At 40.6% G+C, this 24,326-nt stretch overlaps 1 protein-coding gene across 4 annotated transcripts in view; it reads right to left on the bottom strand.

Annotated features, from left to right (window-relative positions):
* The window catches only part of rhbdl3 (rhomboid, veinlet-like 3 (Drosophila)), an 84,159-nt gene that overhangs the window by 38,388 nt on the left and 21,445 nt on the right, over nucleotides 1–24,326 (bottom strand). Inside the window, exon 1 of one of the 4 annotated variants that reach the window (XM_084715600.1) lies at nucleotides 669–856. The exons of the other annotated variants lie outside the window; for them this stretch is intronic. Within the exon in view, the coding sequence (XP_084571726.1) occupies nucleotides 669–716 (48 nt within the window). The 5' untranslated portion in view covers nucleotides 717–856. Of the gene's footprint in view, nucleotides 1–668; nucleotides 857–24,326 lie in introns of those variants that run through there. 4 annotated transcript variants of the gene reach the window in all.

The following is a 24,326-nucleotide window of genomic DNA, read 5'->3' as shown; positions in this document are numbered from 1 at the left end:
CTAGCAGCGTGTTCTCATGACTTAACCACGTGAACGCCAAACATATTATTTTCAAGACTTCCCATCGTTACCAGAAACTCACAAGTTCCATTTAAAGGCAGAAATGAACATGAATGGCTATCTAAGCTAGATGGCATCGGGACTATACACAAGACTATGTGAAATAGCTGGTGTGGGAGGTGTGACAATGATGTGAGTAACAATCAGCTGCAGACATATTTATAGATTCTGGTGATGAGCAAAGGCAAACTGGGGATCACAAATATGACCATACCAGAACTGAGCTATTCTGTTATGACAACCTATCTGACAGTGTGCCATCTGCCACATGGTATCTGACAGAAGAAGAGGAAGAGGAAGGAGGCGTTGCACACATAATTTGTATATATATGTATATCAAATTAGAGAATATTCTGGAGAGGATGCAATCTTACAAAACTATTCTGATTCTTCAAAGCAAATCAACAAGAGCGAACTCCTGAATATAAGTAAACTTGCACTGCTGAGTTCAACTTACACACAGCACAACACCAAACATGACACACCAAAACATCTCTCACTGTCTCTCTAGCTCTCTCTCTCTCTCTCTCTCTCTCACACACACACACACACAGACACACACACACACTTAATGCATGAAAAAACTCTACCTCGTAGAAAGAACCAACCTTCTCTTGCAGTAAATCAGCCAGTTTCTGCCGAGGACATTTTGTCATGATGAAGTAACGTCAGCCAAAGCCAGTCTCACAGCTCAGTGTGTCTGAGTGAGACAATATGTGTGTGTGTGTGCATGTGTGTGTGTCCCTGTCATATTGTTTGTCCCAGACTGTGCAGGGTTATTTCTCACCAGGACTAAAGGATTACAGTCCAATCCAAGACCCTCAATACACACCTCCCCCCCTTTCTCTCTCAAACACACACTCACACACATCCCTAAAACCCCAGTCAGCCTCCTCTCACCCTCCTCGCCCCGCCCCACACTGAATCCCCCCCCCCCCACCTACCCTACATTCAGATCCCTCTCTGTCACTCTCTTCTCTCTGTAAAGCTAACATATGGGCTCCTGCAGTAGAAAAAATAAACAGTTCAATAAATTTGCCTGTTATCTCTTCCACTGTCACTCCCAGATGCAGGCAGCCATACATTATTTTCCTCATAAGCACACACACACACACACACACGCACTCTTGCTCCTCTCTGCGACACCACAGGCTTCATAGTTGAGTGAGCACTCTCTGAAGTCAACAGGCTGGCTGCTGGGGGTGGAGCAGCACACTCAACAATGGGCCTCCGATGGCAATTTCATGCAAGGCTTGTCCAATCCCTTCACTCCAATTAGTGATCATTTCCTTTTGATGCACCCAGAGGTCCAGGCAGAGAAGGACACTATATGATACAAGAATAACTCTCAATCCAAGACTTTACCAAAACAAGAAATTAAAACTGGTACATGCTCAGGATTTAGAAAAAATCTCAGGTGAAGGGCTGCAACGACATATTATTTCCATTATCTATTAATCGGCCAATCTGTCTCTCGATTAATTGACTGAAGCTGGGCCAGGCAGCTTATTTGTTGTGTCACTGGCCGAAAGTTTCAAGTTCCAAGTCTTAATCTGAAAAGATCAAGGGATCATTGGTTTTATTCCCTGACAAGTATCACTTATATTTCAAATTCTTCTATATAAAGATAGAAAAGTGCAACTGCAGGTTTCCTGTAAGCTACATTGTGTTGTCTTTTTTCTAGGTAGAACAAAATACTGGTAAAAATTGACATCCCTAATGATTAATCAAATATTCAATTCTGTCTCAGCTCTTCTCAGTGGTATTGACTGTGTTACCCTTATTCATCAATCTCTTATCTATTTATTCACATTTTTAGTGGCTTTACTGAGGCATAACACCGTAAACACTTATTTTCAGATACAGCATTACTAATACTATATGTAATACAACACTACATTTGCATGTGGATAAGGAGAGGATTATGGGCAACAGAATACATATGCAGACTACATACTGGTAAGTATTTAGTTTGTGCTCGTAGGAACACATTCACCAGATTGTGAATCTGACTGAACCTTTATCCTGGCAGATTTTTCATCTTCATAACTGGGTTATAGTCTCTATTCTATGAGGCTTGTTTTGCAAATAGCAAAGGGAGCGTGATGCAAATCCCTCAGATTAAAATAGGCATACACTCACAAACACACACACACTCACACACGCACACACACACAATTCCTGGTGCAGACATAATACCACAAAACATTCACAGCCAATGAGATTTCATACTGAGGGCTTCACAGGAAGCCTGGTGTCAGCATGCAGGAGAAAAACAGCAGAGGGAAGGAGGGGAGCAGGGAGTGAGGGAGGGCTGGTTTGAGCTGTGGTGGAGGTGGGGGTGGGCGGTGAGGGGGTGTACATTGGACACAATGCAAGGCTTTTTGTCTTCAACCTCATTTTCATAAAGCTGAATATTAAGGAACTTGAGGGTAGGCAGTTTGTAAGGGTCAGGGAATTTTATTCAAGTAAAAGTTTTCAAGTAGCTATTCAAGTTTGCGCAGAGAGCCTGGAGAAATGAAGCAGCCTTGGCAAACATGAAATATACAAAAGGCTACTGACAACAATTTAAAATTTGATTATATCCGGCCTTCAGGGTGACAGACTGAGCCATCGCAAGACCTTTACAAAAGTAAGCAGATATCATATTTCCTGATTTAAACCATCTTGTCCATTTTATATCAACTTTAAAATATCTGAGAAAAAATGTCCAAGCTTCTCTTATTCAATCTTATTGGTGTTGCACCAAATGGCTCAATTCAGTTACATTAAGTGACTGGAAATAATGAAAAACAGAGAAGTCCTCTGTTGTACCTCAGGGCAGAGGTGTGTACTTGAGTCACATGACTGGGATTTGAGTCACACTTGATCATCATGAAAATATTGCCACATATATCTTTATTTAGGTATAGGTATGAAGGTATGAAAAAGATACCACCCAAACCTACACTTGATTCACAAATAAACTTGTCAAAATCAGTAGACTTGAACCCTGACTTAGACATTAACGGCTCATGACTTCACATAGACTTGAGCCTTTAACTTGAAAATACTTACCTGTCCCTGAGCCTAAAGATGACTGTCCCAAAAATTAATTCAGCTAACTATAATGCTATTCAACCTCAGAAAGTGGACCCAGATATGCTTTGTTTGAACCAATCCAACAGCAATCAAGTTGTAGGAGTGAAACATGAAGAGCTAACACTACTGACACATTACTGAGAGCCAGCTGAAAAAAACAAGATACCAAAACTACACAGTGATCAACAAAAAGTGAACTGCTGTGTGCTAAACATGCAGGTCAAAAATTTCAGACAGAAACATAGCTCCTTCTAACTACATTCAACATTTGAAGTTGCACAAAGAACAGTAAATCAAGTCTAATATCAACATAGTTAGTGAGCTAATGCTTAGCTAACTTTAGCTGCTTGGCTGCTAAATAAGATTGTGAATCAATAAGGCTGGAGACTCACAGTTAGTCTAGATTAAGACTTGTTTATGAGTTGAAAATCAAAGTTTGGGACTTGGCTTGGGACTCAAGTGCAAAAACTTGAGAATTGTTGTGGCTTGCAAAACAAAGACTTGCTTCAGGAGCTATTCAGCGTATTCATCAAAAGCCATTAACTTGTTTTCCGCAGTTACATCAGCTTATCAAATCCCTTAACACTAAGATAAAGAGGCAGGCGTGGCAGGAGGTCATTTAAGACCTTTAGATTACCTCCACTACAGACTCTCAGCCCTGGCTGACTTCCGACACTTTCTTTGACCACTGACATTTGACCCAGACTGGTACGGGTCACTGTCCAGGAGCTCTGAGCAGCCTATGAGCTGTTGTCTGGAACAGTAAACACAGGATAAAAGAAAGAGGGAAGTGTGGAGTGTGCACGAAGAGAGTTAATTAAGGTAGACACTGAGAATCTCAATCCTATCCTGGTCCACTAACAGCAAGACTGATGGCCACTTTCAAATCCTCTTACGCCTGCATCAGACTCACTGAACCTGTCGTGTATTAATCAGGTGATGTAGTTAATGCTGTCATGTGAGTTGCACTATTATGGCCATAATTATCATGATTATTTTGATGAATATTGAGATCATGATTAGTCATTGATTTTAGGTACAACGTACTTTTATTGCACTTTCAATTTTAAAGAAACTTAAAATAAATTTCCATGTTGTGCTACATTCATGTGTAAATCAAAATAAAACTGTTCCTTATTCACTGTGCATCTTCTAGAAGCAAAATATAAATTAAACTGTACAAAATTTTTTAATGTTGTGTTATGGTGATCTGCTGTACAGTGCTGCTGTTATGGATGACGAGGATGGAGATTCAGTGAGGTAACATTAGCAATGTTATTCTTCTTGGCCTTCATGCAGAGACAGATCTCACACTCTCATTTCTATGAGTGGAGCACACATTCCAAACATTGACATCGCAGTCATCTTCATTTAATTGTGGCAAGCCAAAATCTTGAGAATAATATTCAGTTAATTGTGCAGCCTTAAATTCAACTGCAGGGAAATCACTCAGCACAATATTTTTACTCTCATGTGCATACCTTCAAATTCCTTGTAAATCAGTGAATAAATAAAAACTTTTTGATCTTTTCTATTTTATGTCTGTCCAATGTAACATCTCAAATATGAATGAATATGTGCTTTGAAGAAACCTCTTATTTTTTAAAGAGCAAAAAACATTTGTAGCTATACTGCTGACAATAAACTTGTGTTAACTTATGCTGCATAAGCAGAAAATGGATCCCCAAAACCCTCTGATAACAACATCATCATCATTTCAGACAGGATGCTCCCTGGGGGCTCTGCGGGAAAACAGCACACACACTTTACCAAGTAATCACAAAATGTTGGCTTTGAATCTGTATAAAGGCCTTTGCTGTGAGTCATCCTGTCAGTCACTCCTTCACTCCTCACTGTGATAATGCAAGAACACCATGAAACAAACTGACAAAGCAGGAAACTGAAGCATTATGTCCTGTAAAGTCATCTAATTTTACACAGGGAAATAATACAACCATACAGGCTCATGCGGTAACAGGCATGAAGCAGTCATTCAGCAGCCTAACATGTGTGACCAGCCTCATGGGGATGCAGTAACGCACAGGATATCAGCAGGTGGGGCTTTTTATATGATTTCACCAAGTAGAAACACTAAAAATAGTCAAGCTGTCCAATACCTGAATTGACAGCAAAGTTGTGTTGGTGGACAAAACACGAAGCAATAAACACGAGACATAGCTAAATAGGAGACATAGCTGCTGCCTGAGGCGTCCGTAAAGACTTCTGACAGTCACACTTTAATGATAACATCCTTCAAGCTGAGGCGGTATAGCAGGCCTAACCATGGTTAATCAGCATAGCAATACACGTGATGGTACTCACTGAGGGGGCAATGATGTGTCACCTAAGCAACAGGAGCTCCAGTAGCCCTGAGTTACTGCATGGCCATTCTTTCTATTTCTATTGCAGAATATGAAAATGCATATCTCAAAAACTAAAAAGTTGGTACTGAGTGTTCAGGGATATTTTGCTCATGTTTTACATATAGATATCTTCTGTATTAATATGTTTTGTGTTAATTTAGTAAAACTTGATTAAAAAAATGTAAACTTTTTGTATTCTTTTTAGATATATGACACAATTTCAACAGTGTCATCAATTATTATGTTTATTAACATACATAGCCTTTTATCTTAGTTTGTACAGATTGTGGGAATAAGAATCATTTGAAGATACTTCAATAAATGACATCATAATAAGCAATAATATCAATGTAGGCTCTGGCAAACAATTCAGTTCAATTAAGATGCAGGATACTTATTTTAGGAGCACTGTTTGACATTAACAAGTATCAGAAGAAAACTCACAACAAGCGCTCTCTGTATTTCTGTGTATATACAAAGAATATGTGTCACTACATAGAAAACATCCTTATATTATTACTGTTTGCATGACTGGAAAACATAGCTGACGTTAAAGCATGCTTCTGCAAAGCTGTGCCCATCTCCAGTATTTACTTTATGCTATCTACTGTAATTTGGGGCATTAAGCCCAAAAATATATTACTATATTATTGGATCTCCGTATATTATTATTGCTTTCTTCTAGTTAATAACTGCTGTGGCAAAATACAGTCAGTTTACAGCCTGTCCAGCAGTATAATTACTTACCATCCCCCCGCAGAGTCAGACAGTGTGCACCACTGAGCTGCTGCTATTATAAGGAATCTGTGGTTAAACACAGCCTCTACCTGCTAAATCTGCTGACCTAAACAGACAAAACAAGATATTAGATTATTCAGCTATTAAGTGTCTTTTAGAGACTTTCCACACTGACCATTTTTACATTTGATTCATTCCTGTACAATTATAAGCTTTTAAGTTACAGGGTTACTACAATATGAAGTGATAGTGTATCGCACTACACATAAAATCTGTTATATTGTAGGAAGGCAGACTAACCAAGACAGACTAATTACCAGTAGCTGACATTTTAACAGCCCATTTAATGAGCTGGCAGGATCTTACTCTCCTAATGGCTTTCCTTTCTTTTCCCTTAGTCATAAGTTCATAAGTTCCCAAGCTGGACTCTGCAGGCTGCTGGTGCTGAAAAACTTTTAAACTGCAAAGTGTGTCCAGATAAGACTGAGACTAAGATTTTGCATGCAAAAAACAAGAGAGATATGACTAGAAGAAATACTGTAATTAATAAAAACTACACTTGTTCTTCATGGGGTTAAAATCACTGAACTGTAGTACATTTCGTATTACAATCGCCTTAGAGTAATAAATCCTTTCCAAGCGGGACTTCAGTGCCTTGATTAGGGCAGTAAAATGAAACAGTGGCAGGCAATTAGGAGCATGTTGGTTCACCAATGAATCAATCAGTATTGCTCAACCTCAACATCAAATCAACGCTGATTGAATGGCTGTGTTTCGATTGTATGGTACGGCTCCATTTGACTCATCTTGACTCACTTATGGTAACTGGTACTTTTCTCTACTTCAGATTCACCAGGGCATAAAGTTTATCAACATAACAAAATACAGCTGGTGTGACCAATGGCAAATGGCCATTTCACTAATGGTTAAAACTGTAAATAAGTCAACAAAAAGTCAACATAAACCACCACGTTATGAACAGACACTTTAACACTGCTAACAAAAGACTAAAATAACACTAACGTTTGTATTTTGAAACATACATAGGAACATTACTCTGGCAAACTCATCCCAGCATTGCATGATGGGAAATGTAGGCCATCACAATAATATATTTTTATATACATTACCAACTGGAGCAGACAGCCAGAAAGAAGCAAACTCTGCTTTGCCTAAGTTGTAAAATGTGGATTTAATAGATCATTCATTGCCTTTTTATTGGCCATCAACCTCACGTTTACACGTTTACTGTCAAAAAATAGACTCAAAGGATAAATAAACCCTTCAGGTCGCATCTATGACTGCAAGACACACCTAAGATACAAGCCTACGCGTTGCTGACAGTTGCATGGATTAAAATTAAAATATAACTGTAGTATGAGCGTGTGATTAAAAAACACTTCTGACACACTCGTGGTCTAGACATGCACAGGGTGAATGGGAATGATTAAAACATCTTTGCAATATAAGGTCATTAGTGGGGATGAAGTGATTCCTGACTTAAAAAGAATGTGGGTCAGGGACGTACAGTAGGGGCGCCAGTGGCCCTTCGGACCCCCTACTTCTGGGCCCTTGCCATGTACACTGTACCATCGCTATTATCAATCACTAGTCAACAGGATCTAAATCTTAATGAATAATAGAGCTTTTTACACCTTTTTATAATAGTAATTCAAACCAATCATAGCTTTCCATTTTAATTCACTGATGATGTATGTATTGGTCATGGTGGGAACAGACATTTCGGATTTCAGTACCCAACCCTATACACTACAAAAGGTAAAATGATCAGTTGTTGTACCTGGCGCCTGTCGGGTAGGGCTACAGACATTTTTCTCAGCAGCCATTTTGACATGAAATAGCAGGGTAAACACAGGTGTTTCCAATGATACTAATTAAGGTTCAGTTCCACTCAGGTCAGACAGAGTCAGGGTGCTGCTATTGTGCATACCGGCCAAACGGAAAGGCTCTGCTCTCTTCTATTATCAGGCTGATCTTGTGGAGTTGGAACATCGCATTACTGGGACACTTGATGGAAAAAAGCTACTTGTCCTGCTAGAACAAGTCAACATCAATCAAATCAAAGTCTGCCGTGATATGGCTGCGAAAAACGATCTGTAAAGAACTACTTCGCACCATGGGTGATGGGTGACAAATACCTCGGGTGATTAGACCTCTACTCATGACTATAGGGTCACATTCAGACTGCGCTTGATTGACATCTCAGTCACCCTCCAGTTAATTTAGGTGATGGGAGACAAATATATGTTTAAATACAGATTTCTATTATTGTGTGTATGCAGATGTCCACAGAGCATAGATGGTAGGCACTCAAAACACACACACACACACACACACACACACAAAACCCCTCTCACACACAGTTACATGTGTTTCCTGGTGCTTCCTGAACACAAAGCCTCAGTATTCCCTTGATACAGAGCAATTAGCAGTTCTAATAAAAAGCCAGCCTCGTTAGAGTGGGAGAAGCTCGTTAGTCTCCCCGCTAATTACACTGAAGCACCAGGGAGGACAGGCGAGAACCAGGGGCACCTAATTCACTGGCCATCACTCACACACACTTACACACACTCTGACATAGCAGATACAATGGAAACACACTCACACACACTCACCTTCTCATGTTAATCAGGCTTTTCAGAACGTGCCCTTGACACCAGGGGCTTTTACCTGTGTGATATCTTTCTTGTCTCTCTCATAGACACACACCACACACACACACACACACACACACACACACTCTTTTGTCTCATTATCTGACACAGCTGAAAGAGAACTTTATCAGTGCTATTGGTCGCCGTAAGCTCAGAGACGCTCTGTGGTTTTGGGGCTTATCACCAGCCCCGGTGGTGGAGCCCAGACATGGGTCTCCTGAATGAGACTAGTTCAGGTTGAGTAGAGTCGACAGCTTGTCAGCGGGCGGCGGCGGGGGCAGCAATCGAGAGGTGAAGAGTCAAACAGTCAGACTGACAACTGACATCACCCAGGAGACCAGAGTCAAGACTGCAGGGCAATCAGACATCATGGATGGGATGGATGGATGGAAATCATCATGTCAGTGAGGGGGAGCGAGTGGTGTGGTTTTTTTAAGACAGAAGGTGAGGGAGAGAGTGTCCACCCAAAGTGGGCTGAATTTAAAAATGCATCTTCTCCTGTCATTTTAGACTTCTATCCACACCAAACTGACATTTTTCAGTTAGTCCACCACTTTGGTCCAAACTGAAATAACTGAATAAACCGCTATCAGATGAACTGTCATAAAATTTAATAGACATTCATGGTCCCTATAGGATTCAATCTAATAGACTTTGGCAACCCCCTGACTTTAACTGACTGAGACAATGACATTTCATGTTTATTTGTGTCTTACAAAATATTGGACGGATTGCCGGGAAATATGGCCCCCATATAACTTATGTCCAGGGGCCGGTATTTCAAAATTCTTAATCCAGATCAGAATTACACAGATTTTGTAATCCATTTTTCACTATCCCAGATAAAACTGATCTTGTAGGTTTTAGATACCACAAGATCAAGATTATACAACCTAGATTTGCAGCCACTGGATCGGCCTCCATCTAACATTTCATTAACACAGACATGAAAATATTGGGAGGTGCATTATTATTTGTCTCACTGAAGAAAAGAAACCGTAAGACACAATGGCCTAACTGTTGATTGGCCAGGGTCATCTACTTTTGGGTTCCACTGCAGTGGGGACCCTTGAATTCCTCAGCGATATTATGATGCAGCATGATGCAGGTAAGAATTATGTTGCATACTGCACTTTCAGAGGAAGAAATGTGAAATTCTTGTTTTAGCACTGACCCATTTTAAACAACAGCTTGGAATTTTTTGAAAATATTGGTTTATATGTAAATAATGTTTAATTTAGAATGGATATTGTTTTGGTGTGATCTGCATTACTTTAATATGCAAGACATTGTTAAAAGAATGATTAAGCGCATCCCATGAGCCCAACATGTCTGTCCATGTTGAATCGAGTAGGATCAGGATAATCCTGATTTTTAGCATTAAAATTATCCTAATTTGTATCTTCGAGTTTTTAAATACCCAAAATAATATTTGATCTAGATTTCTGGGAAGGACTGGATCACCAAATACATATCTCAGTTCTGTAGGATCAGGATCACATATCCTGGTTTTTAAATAACCAAATTTGAGATTTAATCCTATTCGGATCATTCTGATCTAGATTAAAAGTTTTGAAATACTGGCCCCAGAGGGTAAATCATTCTGACTTTTCATCCAGCACCACCAACACGTTTTTATTTATTCAGTAAATTACATCTTCTAGATGGCACAAAAGTCTGCCTTTCATGGTCCCCCTGAGGATGACTACTACCAAAATACAAAATTATTGTGTTCACTTTTGAATTATTGAAAAAGTGGAGTCAGATACATAATACATAACGTATTTAGAAATAGTTTATTAGCAGGGGCAACTTCATGTTTTTCAGACATTGGGGAAGACTGGTGCCCTCTGTCCCTCTGGAATCTGCATGTTAGCATGCTGACATCAGCATCAAAGCACAACTGTTCCTAACAACAGCCTCTGTTTACTCCCTATCCAAATGCTTTTCTAGTTGACAAATCTGACAGACGAAGGAAATAGAGTTTGTCTTACTTTCTGAGTAGCACTTATATGCCAAGATCAAAACACTGTATACTTATGTGGATGGAAACAAAAAAAAAGACAAAAGTTGATGAAACTACATTGTGCACATTGTGTATTTGAAACATGAAAGAAGTCACATTCAGCAAAGATTCAACCTGCTGAGGCAAAACTGAGTGCTACAGTAGGCTCTGCCTGTTCCACTCCCCACCAGATGGTAGCTGTAAAGCACAATTTTGTTGTTTGCCAAAACAGAGACAGAAGAGAAACATGATGATGTTTTAAGTGGTGCTTTCAGATTTATTTGCCTCAGTGTGTACATGCTCAGCCCCCTAAAGATAATTCTTCTTATTAGGAGCGACTTGTAGAAACTGAAAAGGATGTGAATCCTTGCAAACACATATACACACAAATGCATACATAAGCCAATGCAGCAGTCAGTGCAGTTTGTAAGAATAAAGCGGCACGCTCACAGAGGTCAATCTGACATGAGCAGATCTGATCTCTACCAGAGTCCAACCTGACAGCTCCCGGCTCGGGCAGGCACTGATGCTGATGGGGTACCAGTCAGTAGTCAGTGGGTTGTTTCATTGTTCTCTGACAGAGAGAGAATTCACTGTTACACAGACAAAAGCGGCACTGTTCAGAGGAGGAGAAGGAGAGGATGCAGGAATACTGCAGCACCTAATAGCACAAACACAAGAGGAAAATTGTGAAGTTGTGCTGTCTGTGTGATTGTCTTCTTTAGTGACTTTGTCTGCACTGACAAAAAACGATGGGCTCAGGTTGACTTGTTTGTTGCTGACACTATATGACTTTCTTCAGTCCGGCTGTCACTCAGACTCTCATTCCTCTTTTCAATTTCATTATCATCAAAGCATTCGAATTGAACTTTGCCTTCATCTCGTCTGGGAACAAATTTCCACCTAGGACGAACACAGATGGGCAGATCCAATCCCCCCCACTCCCCACCCTGCTGGTGTCACTTGACAGCTGAGTGACACAGCGACAGTGGACCCGGGTGTGGAAGGGAGGGATGTGATGAGTCGCCGAGGTTTCACACCATTAATTACCCAGACATCACCTCTCCCGTCACGGAGGATTCTGCAGGAAAAGGTCAGCCGTCTGGCTTGCATAAAGACCAGCTTGCCATGCATGTCACAGCCCCCGCTGGCCCAGCCAATGCTCTGCTCACGTCACACTTTCAAGACATAACTAATGCCTGAACAAGACTTCTAATAGCCCCAAAAATGCCACAGCAGTGCCTGTTAACACGGCCATAAACAACGCCTAGACTCTGAGGCTAAGGCCAAGGCCACCGACAAGTGAGAAAAGAGAGGAGAGGACAGAGGAAGACAAGAGGTGGAGTCGGCAGAAAACGTGCAGTAAATAGCGGATTGAAGGAAGGATTGAAAAACCTTATTAAAAAGAGAAGGAGCTATAAATAGATGAAACCTTAGTGTGATGCAGTGTGCATAGAGCTGAATAGTGCTGGTTAGATAAAGGTTAGCACAATAAGACACACAATTATCAATATTTCACATTTTGGCATTAGAACACTGCTATTTAACACTGCATGCTGCTGATTTGTCAGCTTTTCTTTAAGTATCAATGCATAAGATTTAGTGGCATCTAGCAGGGAGCTTGCAGATTGCAAACATGACACCTCACCCTCCCCTTCCTACAGAGTAGAGTAGGTGAGCCTACGGTAGCCTTGAAACTCACAAAAACATGACAGCCCTCTCTAGAAGCACTGTTTGATTTGCCCATTCTTTTCTACTGTATAAACTAGGGTTGTCATGATCTCAAAATTCTGACTTTGATACCAAGTTTAATTTCATAGTACTCAATACCAAAATTATAATCCATTCCTGCCATACTCTGCCAATAAATTCACCTAAATCCTACACACTGGACCTATGTTAAGCTTGTAGGTGACGCGATAACATAACATAATGATGCGTATGTGCAGTATTTAAAAAAAAATACTTGTTATGGAATTAAACTTGCATAACACTTGCTGGCAGCTGGCAGGTGAAATTACTACCTTTGATAGGATAACCTTCAGCTGGGCACAGACCAAGTCAATTAAGCAACAATCTGACATAGCATACATCAGCAAGATCAACAAGCTGAGAGAGGACCCCGCTTGTCCCAGCACAGCACTCTATTATAACCCACTTTCATTAAACAGCAGACTCCTCCACAATTTCTCACCCACTCTCCTTTCTTCCCCTCGTTACTCATGTTTGAATACGAGCAGTGTTTTTCCCCCGGGAAACTGCAGTGAAAGACTGAGGGGGCAAGTGTTGCACAGTCTGCACACTTGAACTTGTTATTTTCCTGGCTTATTGTACGAGGAGGTGATTATTGTAGGACAGGGAGCAGAACGAATCCACTGTGCTTTGAAGTGTGAGAGACAGCGAGGAAACGGAAATGAGACAAAACATGGGGACTAATAACGAACTGTTGATGATGTGACGTATTGTTGATTTTTTCTTTATGATAAAACAACTGTACAACAACACAATAACCTACAGCCACAGAAATAACCACAGATTTAAATACACATCTATCTGACACACGCTCAACAAAGATTTGGCCTGAGCTTCACAAAAGTAACTTTAAAGGCAGATTATTGTAATGGATTCCATTGCAGCGGATTCCTTTTAAGTCCACTCACTATATGCGTTTAAGCGGCACTAATTAACTTAATTATTCCCTCATATTGGTTAAATGTACTTAAAGTAATAAGATCGCATTGACCTTTTAACACTGTTCCAAGATTTCACAGGGTGGCAGTACTATAAAGCTACAGGAATATGAGTATGTACTGTAATACTACAAATGTACAGTATCAATAGATTTGACTCAGTCATTGTGGTAATTTGACAAGCGACATGTTAGGATTGGGGTGGTTTTCAGTCTGATAAATTCTGCTATGGTGAAGCAGGATGACTCGCCCTACTCTGTCTCTGATTGCCTCACCCTGATACGCGTACCCTAAACCTAACCAATCATCACGCCTCATGCCTAAACCTAACCTACCCAAACAAAGGCAATGAGTGTAAGCCAATACTAGTAGAGTAGGTCATGCCTTTGCCATAGTAGAATTAGTCAATTTGTTGGACTGAACACTGTCATGTCACTTGCGCTTATCACACCAGTGTGCTATGATAGCAAGGTAGCTAGTCTGCTATAGTTTGTCAGAACAGTCAATAACATAGCAGAATGAAAGGTAAGTATGAAGCCTTGTTTTGATACACTCCCACTTGCCCTGTTGAAGTTACTGCATTACACTGTTAATACCCAGTGGGTTAATGCCCACTGGGCCATCCTTCCTGATAAAAATTAACAAATTGCTTACTGCCTGTATCTATTTCAAATTAAAAGCCCACTAGCATTTTAGTGGACAGAAACCTTTTTATTTCCTCATAAGGCCTTTATTGTGAAACATTTGCAGGAACGTGTTGTGGAAAATTGACTTGCAACTCCACTTGTGGGCTCTCATATCTGTGCAGATTCTCAGTCATCCAGGTAATGGTATTCGTAGAAAGGGTTCTTGACTACGTTTCACCTCTCATCCAAGAGTATTCTTCAGTTCTGACTGACTAGTTGGGAGTTCCAGGCAACCAGAGGTTCCAGAGGTGAAATGTAGAATCCTCTTGAAAGAGAAGTGACACAACTTCAATGGGCTGAATCCATCACTGATTGTTTTTTTGGGGGGCAATTTATGGGGCGATATTTATCATATTATTTTGTCAATGCAGTGTTTTGCAGAGCGACAGTCACAGCTCCACAACATACTTTCATCCACAGCACAGTACACACCCACTCAGCCTGAGCAGAGTACTCTGAGCTGGGTGAGGAAGTAGGAGAAAACAGCCTGTAGAGCCTGACTCTTTGATCTCTTTTTACATGGTGAATTAAGGATTTCATTCGATCAAACCAGAGCTGGTGTTTGTTTGATTGTGGAAAGACTTAGGTTTGGGTGAGTTTTACATGTTTTTCTGTTGAGTTTCAATGAAGTGTATTTTACAATGAGCTAACAAGCCAGTTAAGCTCATCTTAGTTCAGTAAAAATGAGAAACTAAAATTCAAAAGGTGCATGGTTGTATTTTTCTGTTAAAAAGGAAAATACAGTAGGTGTGAAAATGTTCAATTTCATGACACTTGGAGTTTATTTTGTTTATATGATGGAGTGTATGTCTGCAGCATACATAACGGAGTAAATCTGCCGCTTGTACAAAGCTCCCAGCTTAAAATCAGGAGGACAGGAGGAGGTGGGATGAATATATTGCCAATCACCATTTGATGGGCTGGCGGTGTCTTGTTGGGAAATTTAAACATATTGCCCCACCCTGGTATAAAACCAAAAACGTATGCTGTTTTGCATTTTGAGGTTAAATAAAACCTTAAGGAGGTCTTCCAGGGATTCACACTCATACTTATGGGTAATTTAGAGCCCTGACCTCCATGCTTTTGGAAAGTGAGAAAAGAACCATGTGAATCCATGAAAAAAAAACTCATTGTGAAGAATAAGAATCAAGTCCACCTCCTTCCTGAGTTCTCTCAGCAGAGCAGCTGCTCCTACAGAGACCTGCAAGTGACACCAAGTCAAGGTCCCAACATCACACCAAAAAAAATTTAGATTTCCAAGTGCATGGTATTACATGTGGAGCTATATTCCCTCAGATTAGTCTTATCAGCAGGTACAGAGAGAAGTGACTGGCAGGCCCTGTCGGCCACACTATCTCCTCTCGCTTCAGCTTCTTCTACTTTCTTTTCCTCATCCTCCTTTTCTCTCCTCTGCCTTCTTTCATCTCCCATTCTCTCCTCTCTCCACTGCTCTCCTGTCCTACATGATGGGAAATACACGTAGTCTGCCACAGGTAATTGCTTTCTCTCACATGCAGTCTAATGTACTCTGCTCTCAATCCTTTTCCTCTGTCTTCTTCGCCATAAGAGAGATAACACAGCCCATATTCAGGGAGCAAAATGACTCTTCAGATCATGCATCTGGTGCACTGTTATGCTTTTCTAGATGGAAAACAAATTTAGCTTTCTTTTAACTTCAGTCCTGTTATGCAAAATGCACAACAGCAAGGAAAGGCAGACGCTACGAACACTACCAATGCCGGCTGAAATAATTGTATTCCTGTGAATCAAACACGGCACTCTCACAGAGGAAATATTTTGAGATACCGAGTCTTTATTTTGAGATACTAAATCATTATTTTGAAATACTCTGACATCATTTTGAGATATTAAGTCTTTCTTTTGAGAGACTAAGTCTTTATTTGGAGATATCAAGTGTTTATTTGGAGATACTATGTCTTTATTTTGAAATATATATATATATATATATATATATATATACATATATACATATATATATATATATACGTATATATATATATATATATATATATATATATATATATATATATATACATATACATATATATATATATATATATATACATATATATATATATATATATATATATATATATATATATATATACATATATATATATATATATATATATAGAGAGAGAGAGAGAGAGAGAGAGAGAGAGACATTTATTTTGTATTTCAAGAAAGTTTCTTATTATAATGGCAGGAATGGCTGTAAAAATAATGGCTGTCAGATTTCCATACAGCTGCTTGCCAGTTGCATTTTGGACCACTTTGGTTTCAAAATAAAACTTTATCTGTACGTCACCTAAATTGCTCATTCAGTCAATATAACTGACATTTATTTCAGACAGTCGTGAATTGGTTTTCTATCACACCGGCATGTATTTCATGGTGGCTGCAGGGATGACTGACGCTGTGTCTGTCTGGGCTAATCAACGGAGCGCTGGGTCACCTGTCTTCCCTGACAGATTAGAGGCTCCCATTCATCTCACACACACGCAGACCCACCCACCCACACGCACAGACACACAGAGAGTCGTCTGAGGCCATCACAAATTAGTACGGGCCATCACCGTTTCCTTGCCAACTGGCTTGTAACCAGGCAACATTGGTCCGTGTGAAGATGTCTTCAGTGGCTACATGTACACACATATATACACACATGCACAGAGAGCTGGAGTTTGATATGTGGATAGGTGTCAGACATTAAGGTATTACTTTAAATCCCTGGACATCCAACCCCCTTTCTGGACCTGATGCACATGGATACAGCGCATGACCATGTAGATACACAAGGACACAGACAGATTGTTTACCAAGACTAACGCAGCTTCACAGTTATTTCATCTGCAAACCCTGATTCAACAGGTAAATTACATCCACAACGTTTACACTCTTAGAAATAAGGATTCCAAAAGGGTTCTTTCTGAAGGGCTGGGGTTCTACCAAGAACCTTCTGAATAACCGTTTTTGAAGTAGGGGTTCATCAAGGGTCCATTAAGAGGCTTTTCACTCAGAGAACCCTTTCTACAGAAGAAAGAGCTATTCAAGGATTTTTGAAAGCCTTAAGAACTCTTGTTCTTGTCTAACTGCAGAACCCCTCATAGGGTGGTCTGGGTGAAACCTTTCTCTCTGACTCTGCAACCCAATTCAAAAAAACGTTGGGACTTTGTGTAAAACATGAATAAAAATGGAATGCAATGATTTGCAAATATCTTTCAACTTGTATTCTGTTGAAAACAGTAGTATGACAAGATATTTAATGTTCAAACTATTTTTTTTTTTTTTTTGTAAATATACATTCATTCTGAATATGATGCCAGCAACAAGTTTTTAAAAAGTTGGGACATGGACAACAAAAGATTGGAAAAGTTGTTGAACATTCAAAAAACATGTGTTTGGAACATTGAAAAAGGCAAGCAGGTTAAGTGGCAACAAGTGATAGTATCATGATTTGGTTTTACAGGGGCATCCTCAAAAGGATCAGTTGTTTGTGAAAAACTTCACAGGCAAATAGTCCCCCAGTTTAAGAACAATGATTCTTAAACAAAAATGAAAGGAAATCAGGGATTTCACCATCTACACTACACTAATATCATTAAAAGATTCAGAGACTGCAGAGAAATCTCTGCACGTAAGGGGCAAGGACAAAAAACAAAATTGAATGTTTGTGACCTTTGACCCCTCAGGTGGCACTGCATTTAAACCCACCTAGTTGTAAAAAGGATATTACATGGGCTCAGAACACACCTTTGCCAGTAAACACAGTATGCCACTGCATCTACAAATGCAAGTTAAGACTTCGCTACCAAGCAAAGCGAAAGCCACATCCCAACAACATCCAGAAGTTTTTAGAAATCATGGAATAAGTGACCTCCAGGACCATCCAGACTGTTACCAGTGTTAAAAGCCAGCATCTGTGATGGTATGGGGGTGTGTTTATGCATGGCATGGTTAAAGATGCATTATGCAGAAAACCTGTAAACAGTTGACTGTTGAGTTACACCTTCAGGATGTGAGTTAGGTTTCATTTTCTCCGTCCTGAGACCCTCTGACAGACAAGCAGCACACACAACAGTGTACCCAGGCAATTGTAAGCAAGCACGGACTGGCAGGCATCAGCTGTGTTATACAAGTCCCCATTTATACAGAGAGGTTTTGGAGCAACATATGCTGCCATCCAGACAAAATCCCTGGTTATTTCAGCAAGACAACACAAAGACATATTCTGCATGTGTTACAACAGTGTGGCTTTGTAGTAAAAAAGTTGTAGTATTAAGCATAGTAGGTATAACCCTTTATTGTGGGTTATCTGTAGATCTGTCTGAAGGAGTTCCAAGAGTAACATTAAGAGGTTCTACCAGGCCTAGTTAACACCTTTATTTCTAAAAATGTAATGATCATTGCCATCTATAAGTACATTTCCCACATGTGACCTTCATCATTAAGCATTCTTAATTTTCTTGAGACTAGTGTGCAGACAATCCTGACTGAACAAGGGACTTTTAACAAGGTTAATCCTTCAAGGTACAATGGCATTTGTGCAAAAATCCACTTTACATCCTATAAATGAAATGTTGGATCAGCCACAAATCAGAAAAATAGATCTCAGAGTCATCACTTTAGTCCATCTGTGCATGGCAGGTAATTTAACCAAGATAATAATCAGTGTGTCATTCTCTCAGTGCTTTAGGTGATATCAAAGCAGCTGCTCGGTCTACTTTATATCAAGTGTATTCTGCTTCCTTCTTTGCCATGGACACTTTAGGTTTGAGCGGTGTCTGAAGAGCTGATATGCAGTGTAACCTGTATTCAGCAGGTCTTTGCAAACCTCGTGATATTAGTTTCTGCTGAAGGTGTGAAATGTGCAACCTTTCTTTTCCCTGCAACCAGCACACCCATTGTTGTGAATAACACCGCCATCCTCCTCACACTGCTTAACTAATTAAGGTGGGGTTAAAAAAAGCACCAGAAAACTCTCTTCCACCTCACCACAAAGACCGGAGGACTGATACCAGCTTCCAAATTAAATCTTCCAAATGTTTCTAGGCAACGCAGTATCAATACGCTTGATCAGCCAGCAGCATGTTCAGTCTCTGTTCCATCGACATCTGTGCTAATTCCTACCATATCACAGCAGCTCGCTCCACAGCCACTGAGATCTATTACCCAGCATGACAGGAGAGGACTGCACACCCACTCGCCATCCCTGTTCTCTGTCTCAGCCTCAGCCCTGAGCATTCATTAACACACACACACACACACACACACACACACACACACACACACACACACACACACACACACACACACACACACACACACACACACACACATTTCAGTGCACTGTTATTGCAGAGAGCCCATTTCCCCTCTGCAAACTTGGTCCCAAAAGTTTCAAACCTTATTCCCCTGGAGGTTTCATACTATCCCAGACAGAGAGGTACTGAAGTCTCAGACTGAGAGACGAGATGCAATCAGAATATCATCAGGGCTTTTATTTGACAGATGCTGCAATATCAAGCACAGTAAAACTGTTCATCATACAGGCTCTGGATGCTATGACCTTAAAGTTCTGCAGAGCTAGTTGTTGGCTCCATGAAGGCAAAAGATGACTTTCGCAGTGACTCGGTATAAACCTGTATTTGTCCTCATTGTGAATAGGTCAAGACGTTATTTGACCAGTTCCAAACTTGCTCAGCTTTGGTACAAAAATGAGACCAAAGCAGATTACTGTAGAATTACTATAGCAGTAGTGTAATTCTGCAAGAATGTCTAGCTCTTACTACTATAAATTCTGACCAAAAATCTTATGAAGTTCCATCACATGATCCCCACCATCTGCCATGTTGAATCAGCCCATTATCTTTAATCAGTGTACAAACAACACAAATTTAGACTTCGACATAATGTGCAGTATATGTCAAAGTCCAATTTTGCAATCAGGTGATACACCAATCCTTCCCATTGTCAGGTGACATGGTATAAAGAGTGAGAAAGTCCATGTATGGAGGAGATGGGGTCGATGGATGGGTGGAACAAACACAGGACTTTTGCCCAAAAGGCCAGTGTTAGTGCCCCTTATGAAATGAAAAGTAAAAGTTATTTAAAGTTTTAAGTTACATAATGTTATGTGCATCTTACTTAACGTAAAATAGTTATTTTAACCCAAACCACAATCTTTCCCTAAACCTAACAACCTAGTTTTCTTGCTGCATCTAACCAAACTGCGACTATTCCACTTCGTGAACCGTGTGTTTATTTTTCTTGGCATACAGTTGGATGAAGGTCAACTGACTGTGGATCTGCTCTCCACAGAATTTAATGGGAAGGACTGGTGTATCACCTGCATGCAAAATTGGACTTTGATATATGCACTACACTCTGTTTAGTATAAAGTCGTTTTTTGTATCCAGATTAAAGAGACTGGGTTGGTTGAATGCACATTGGAAAAAAACTTGCAGAGGGGGTGCTGGAAATGCTCAGTTGGTAGACCGTGTGCTCCATGTACAGAGGCTGTGAGTCTTCTGCAGCAGCCGTGAGTTCGACTCCCGCCCATGGCCCTTTGCTGCATGTCACATGTGCATAAAATGCTCCCCCACCCCCCCACCCCCACCCCAAGAAAAAAAACTTGCAGAGACCACTTCTAATGAACAGACATTTTCCAAAACACTAGTTGTGCTTCCATCCACCTGTTTTAATACAGATTTCCAATTTGTGCATTTAAAAGAATGTAGAAATGTTAGAAATTTAAAAAAGTAAAGAGATGGATGGAAGTTTGTGTACATGCCTGTTTTGTAATGTAATCAGAGTATAGCAGTGGACTCTAACTGATTCCCTGCATAAGCTTGAATGCTTTGCTTCATTTGCTATGAAGTGTATCCCTGTTTCCCCAGTAAAACCCTTTTTGACACAATCTGTTATGCTTTTAATTTCATATTTGAAGGCTTCATCCAGTGGTTAATACGTTCATGACCTTAGCAGGGTAAAGGATTCATTCTGGGTTTCAGTCCAGCTGGTTTCTCTTGATAAAAAATTTAAAAAGCTCAGTTTTAGAGTCAGACATGCAAGACTGAATGAAGCAACAAAATTGAGCGAAAAACAGGTTTTGTAAATTATTTGCATTAGTTCGGACATGTTTTGATTTTGTGTGACGGAAGCTGAGATGGAGCGAGACAGACAGGTTGATAGTTTAAAAGAGTTGGAATAGACTAGATGAGAGAAAGAGGGAGCTGTACTGCCCCCAGGGTGTCTCCAGCAGCCGAGGGGATTGCAGCAGACAGCCGAACGGCCCTCAGCAGGCTCTGAAGCATGTGTTCAAATAAACACTTTACCCCCTGTCGCTGCTTGTGAAAGCATTCACACTGGAGAGAAGCATGTATGAAGACACAATGAAACACACAAAACGAAAACACACACAAACACAACTCGAGAAGACAAACAAACACCCACGAGGAAGGGAAAGCTTAAACCACTCTAGCTATTAATGTCACTCTCACTGAGACAAAAACATTAGCACTATTTGCCAAGAGACACAAGGATGTCAAAATCCTTGTCAAACCCACACGTATAAGCACAAAGCTGTGGTTGAGTATCACTGTCACTCAAGCACAGGGCACAGGCAGGTCAGTGCAGAGACAAAGATGGAAATTCGTGACCTTTTCCCCCAAAACCTCCCATTTACACCGAGGTGAGAACCCCTCATTACTGCCGGGCCAAACCCTCTATCAAACATCCCTTCACTGCTCTGCACATTCAGCAGCTCTTCACAGAATAAGAAGGGGAACAAAAAGACGGGAGAAACATTTGTTTAACGAGCCGTCCCCAGGCTGTCTTTCTCTCCCATTCAGTCCCTTCTTCTGCTCCAGGCTTGCCCTGAGGTCAACCCCCTCCACCGCCCCGCCACAACACCATCAAAACCCTGCGCCACTGATGGCGGTGGTTCCATTCAACGTAGAGATTTATGATCTCTAATAGCTGGCAAATGGACCGGAGGCTGGGGCTGCCCCGAGGGGAGGCCCCGCGACTTATTTTCCTTAACTCTAAGGAAGAAAAGGCATGAAAAAAGGGGGGAGCTAAGCAAGGCTGGGGTGAGGACGGGGAGCTGGCACGACTGTCTGAAACATTTTCAAGGTTGCCATCTGGGTCGGGTGGGACCCTTCAAATTGTTTGTCAATCTTCAGCAAGAGCCCCTCCCCTAGCAGAAGGATAAGACTGCGGGGAGAAAAAGGACATGTTAGAACAGTTTGAGGGACAAATGCTGTCTGCCACCACTGACATTTCACTTCTTGGGCTGTGTTGGGGCAATTCTGCAAGCAGGAGCTTTTATTAATCGGCTACAATCAGGCTGTCAGCTGCCTCCTGATCCTTGGTGGTGGTGGGAAGCCCCACTATGGGGCACCCTCCACTTCATAATCCTATTCCCATAATCCTCAGAGGTCAGCAAGCAAGAAACAGTCCCCACTTTCTCTATGGCTGACTCCCCGTTCCTTTTAAGGGCAGACAGGAGTGCTTTTAAACACCATTACGGCTGGAGCGGGAGGAAAAAAACTTCCAGACAAGGCAGTTCAGGGTGCTAAAGAGGTGAGGGAGGTATAAGTCCTTCATGCAGCAGCCAAAGGATTCACAACTTCATGAAATCGTAAAAATGAGTCCAAACTTTTTACAGGGAAATTACTTTCTCAAATGAAGATGTAGCTGCCTATCATTTTAGAAATTAGAGCATGTGACTTGCAGTCTCATTTACATCTCAGCGTTTTTTCTCAAATTTGAAGTAATAGTACAAATAGTCTTGTTTGCTTTCTCACAGAGAGTTTGATGAGAAGATTGATACCACGCTCATGTCTGTACAGGGATGGAAATTGGTAATGTTTTATTGATACCAATGCCATTATTGATTCTGGTTAGTTTTAGTCTCTGAATCTGAACACAGTGTAGAAACAGAGGGAGAAAAGGCTCTGTGATGTCGATAGGCTCGTTTCTAACTCTAATCCCAATGTCTGTATACTGGTTAGTCTATTTTAGCATCAAGAGTGGAAATAGGGGGAAACTGCTAGCCTCTGTTCAAGGGTAATAAAAGTCCCTTTTCCATACGCGTGGCTGGTTTGGCTCAACTCGGTTTAACTCAAAACATCAGGCCAATACAACAGGGATTAGCATTTCCATTACAACAGAGCTACTCACTAGCAGATGTTTCTTTTAATTGAAGGTGCGCCTGTCTTGAGTTGAGCTCCTGTAAAATGATGAATAAACACATTTAATTTCCTATAACAGTGATTTTGTGGAGGCCCTAGCCCCTTTGGGGTCCTACAGGATAGTGTCAGGGGGGCTCAGCAAAATGCTAAAAATAATTTTAAAAAAATTCAATCATCGTTATTTTAACTATTACAAATATAATTTATGATGATATAAATTACTGAAATCTCAAAACACCCTTGATCTCGACTGCCACCGGCCACAAAGTTGCTCAGCTTTTGAAATTTAATCCTAACTCACAGAAATTGTCACATTTTGGAAAAGGAAAAAACCTGATGAGCAGACCAATAGCCAAGCTGACAAAAACTCAGCTGCAAAAACTTCTGGCCAAGTAAAACCCTTAGGAATGGCCACAAGTGCTCAAAATGCATTCTCTGCTTCAAGACCCTCTCAAATGAATGTTAAAAACCATCTCAACTTCAGCGTCACTTGAAACTAAAGTACCCTAAAGTGGATGAAAACATAGTTGACCTCTGGTTTTTAAACACATTTTGCAAAAGTGAGGCCCAAGCCATAAGCTAATGCAATTTGGGAGGCCTTGGCATGGAAAAATAAGCAAACATTAAACAGGAAAATCTAAAGTAAAGAAGATACTTGAAAGTACAAACAGTGATGCAGGAGAGAAACTTCAAAGCTCAGAGATTCAGTTAGAAGCTACAAGGTTACAGAGAGCTGAACACACAGAGACTTTTAAAAACATTATTATCTCTGTTCTCTTGCACACACAAATTGACTCTCACAACATACTT

Source organism: Lutjanus erythropterus, chromosome 3 (assembly GCF_056507025.1).
Source record: "Lutjanus erythropterus isolate fLutEry1 chromosome 3, fLutEry1.hap2, whole genome shotgun sequence".
NCBI classification, from domain to species: domain Eukaryota; kingdom Metazoa; phylum Chordata; class Actinopteri; order Lutjaniformes; family Lutjanidae; genus Lutjanus; species Lutjanus erythropterus.
The sequence above is the reverse complement of the archived record's forward strand: the minus strand, read 5'-3'. Positions and strand labels throughout refer to the sequence as shown.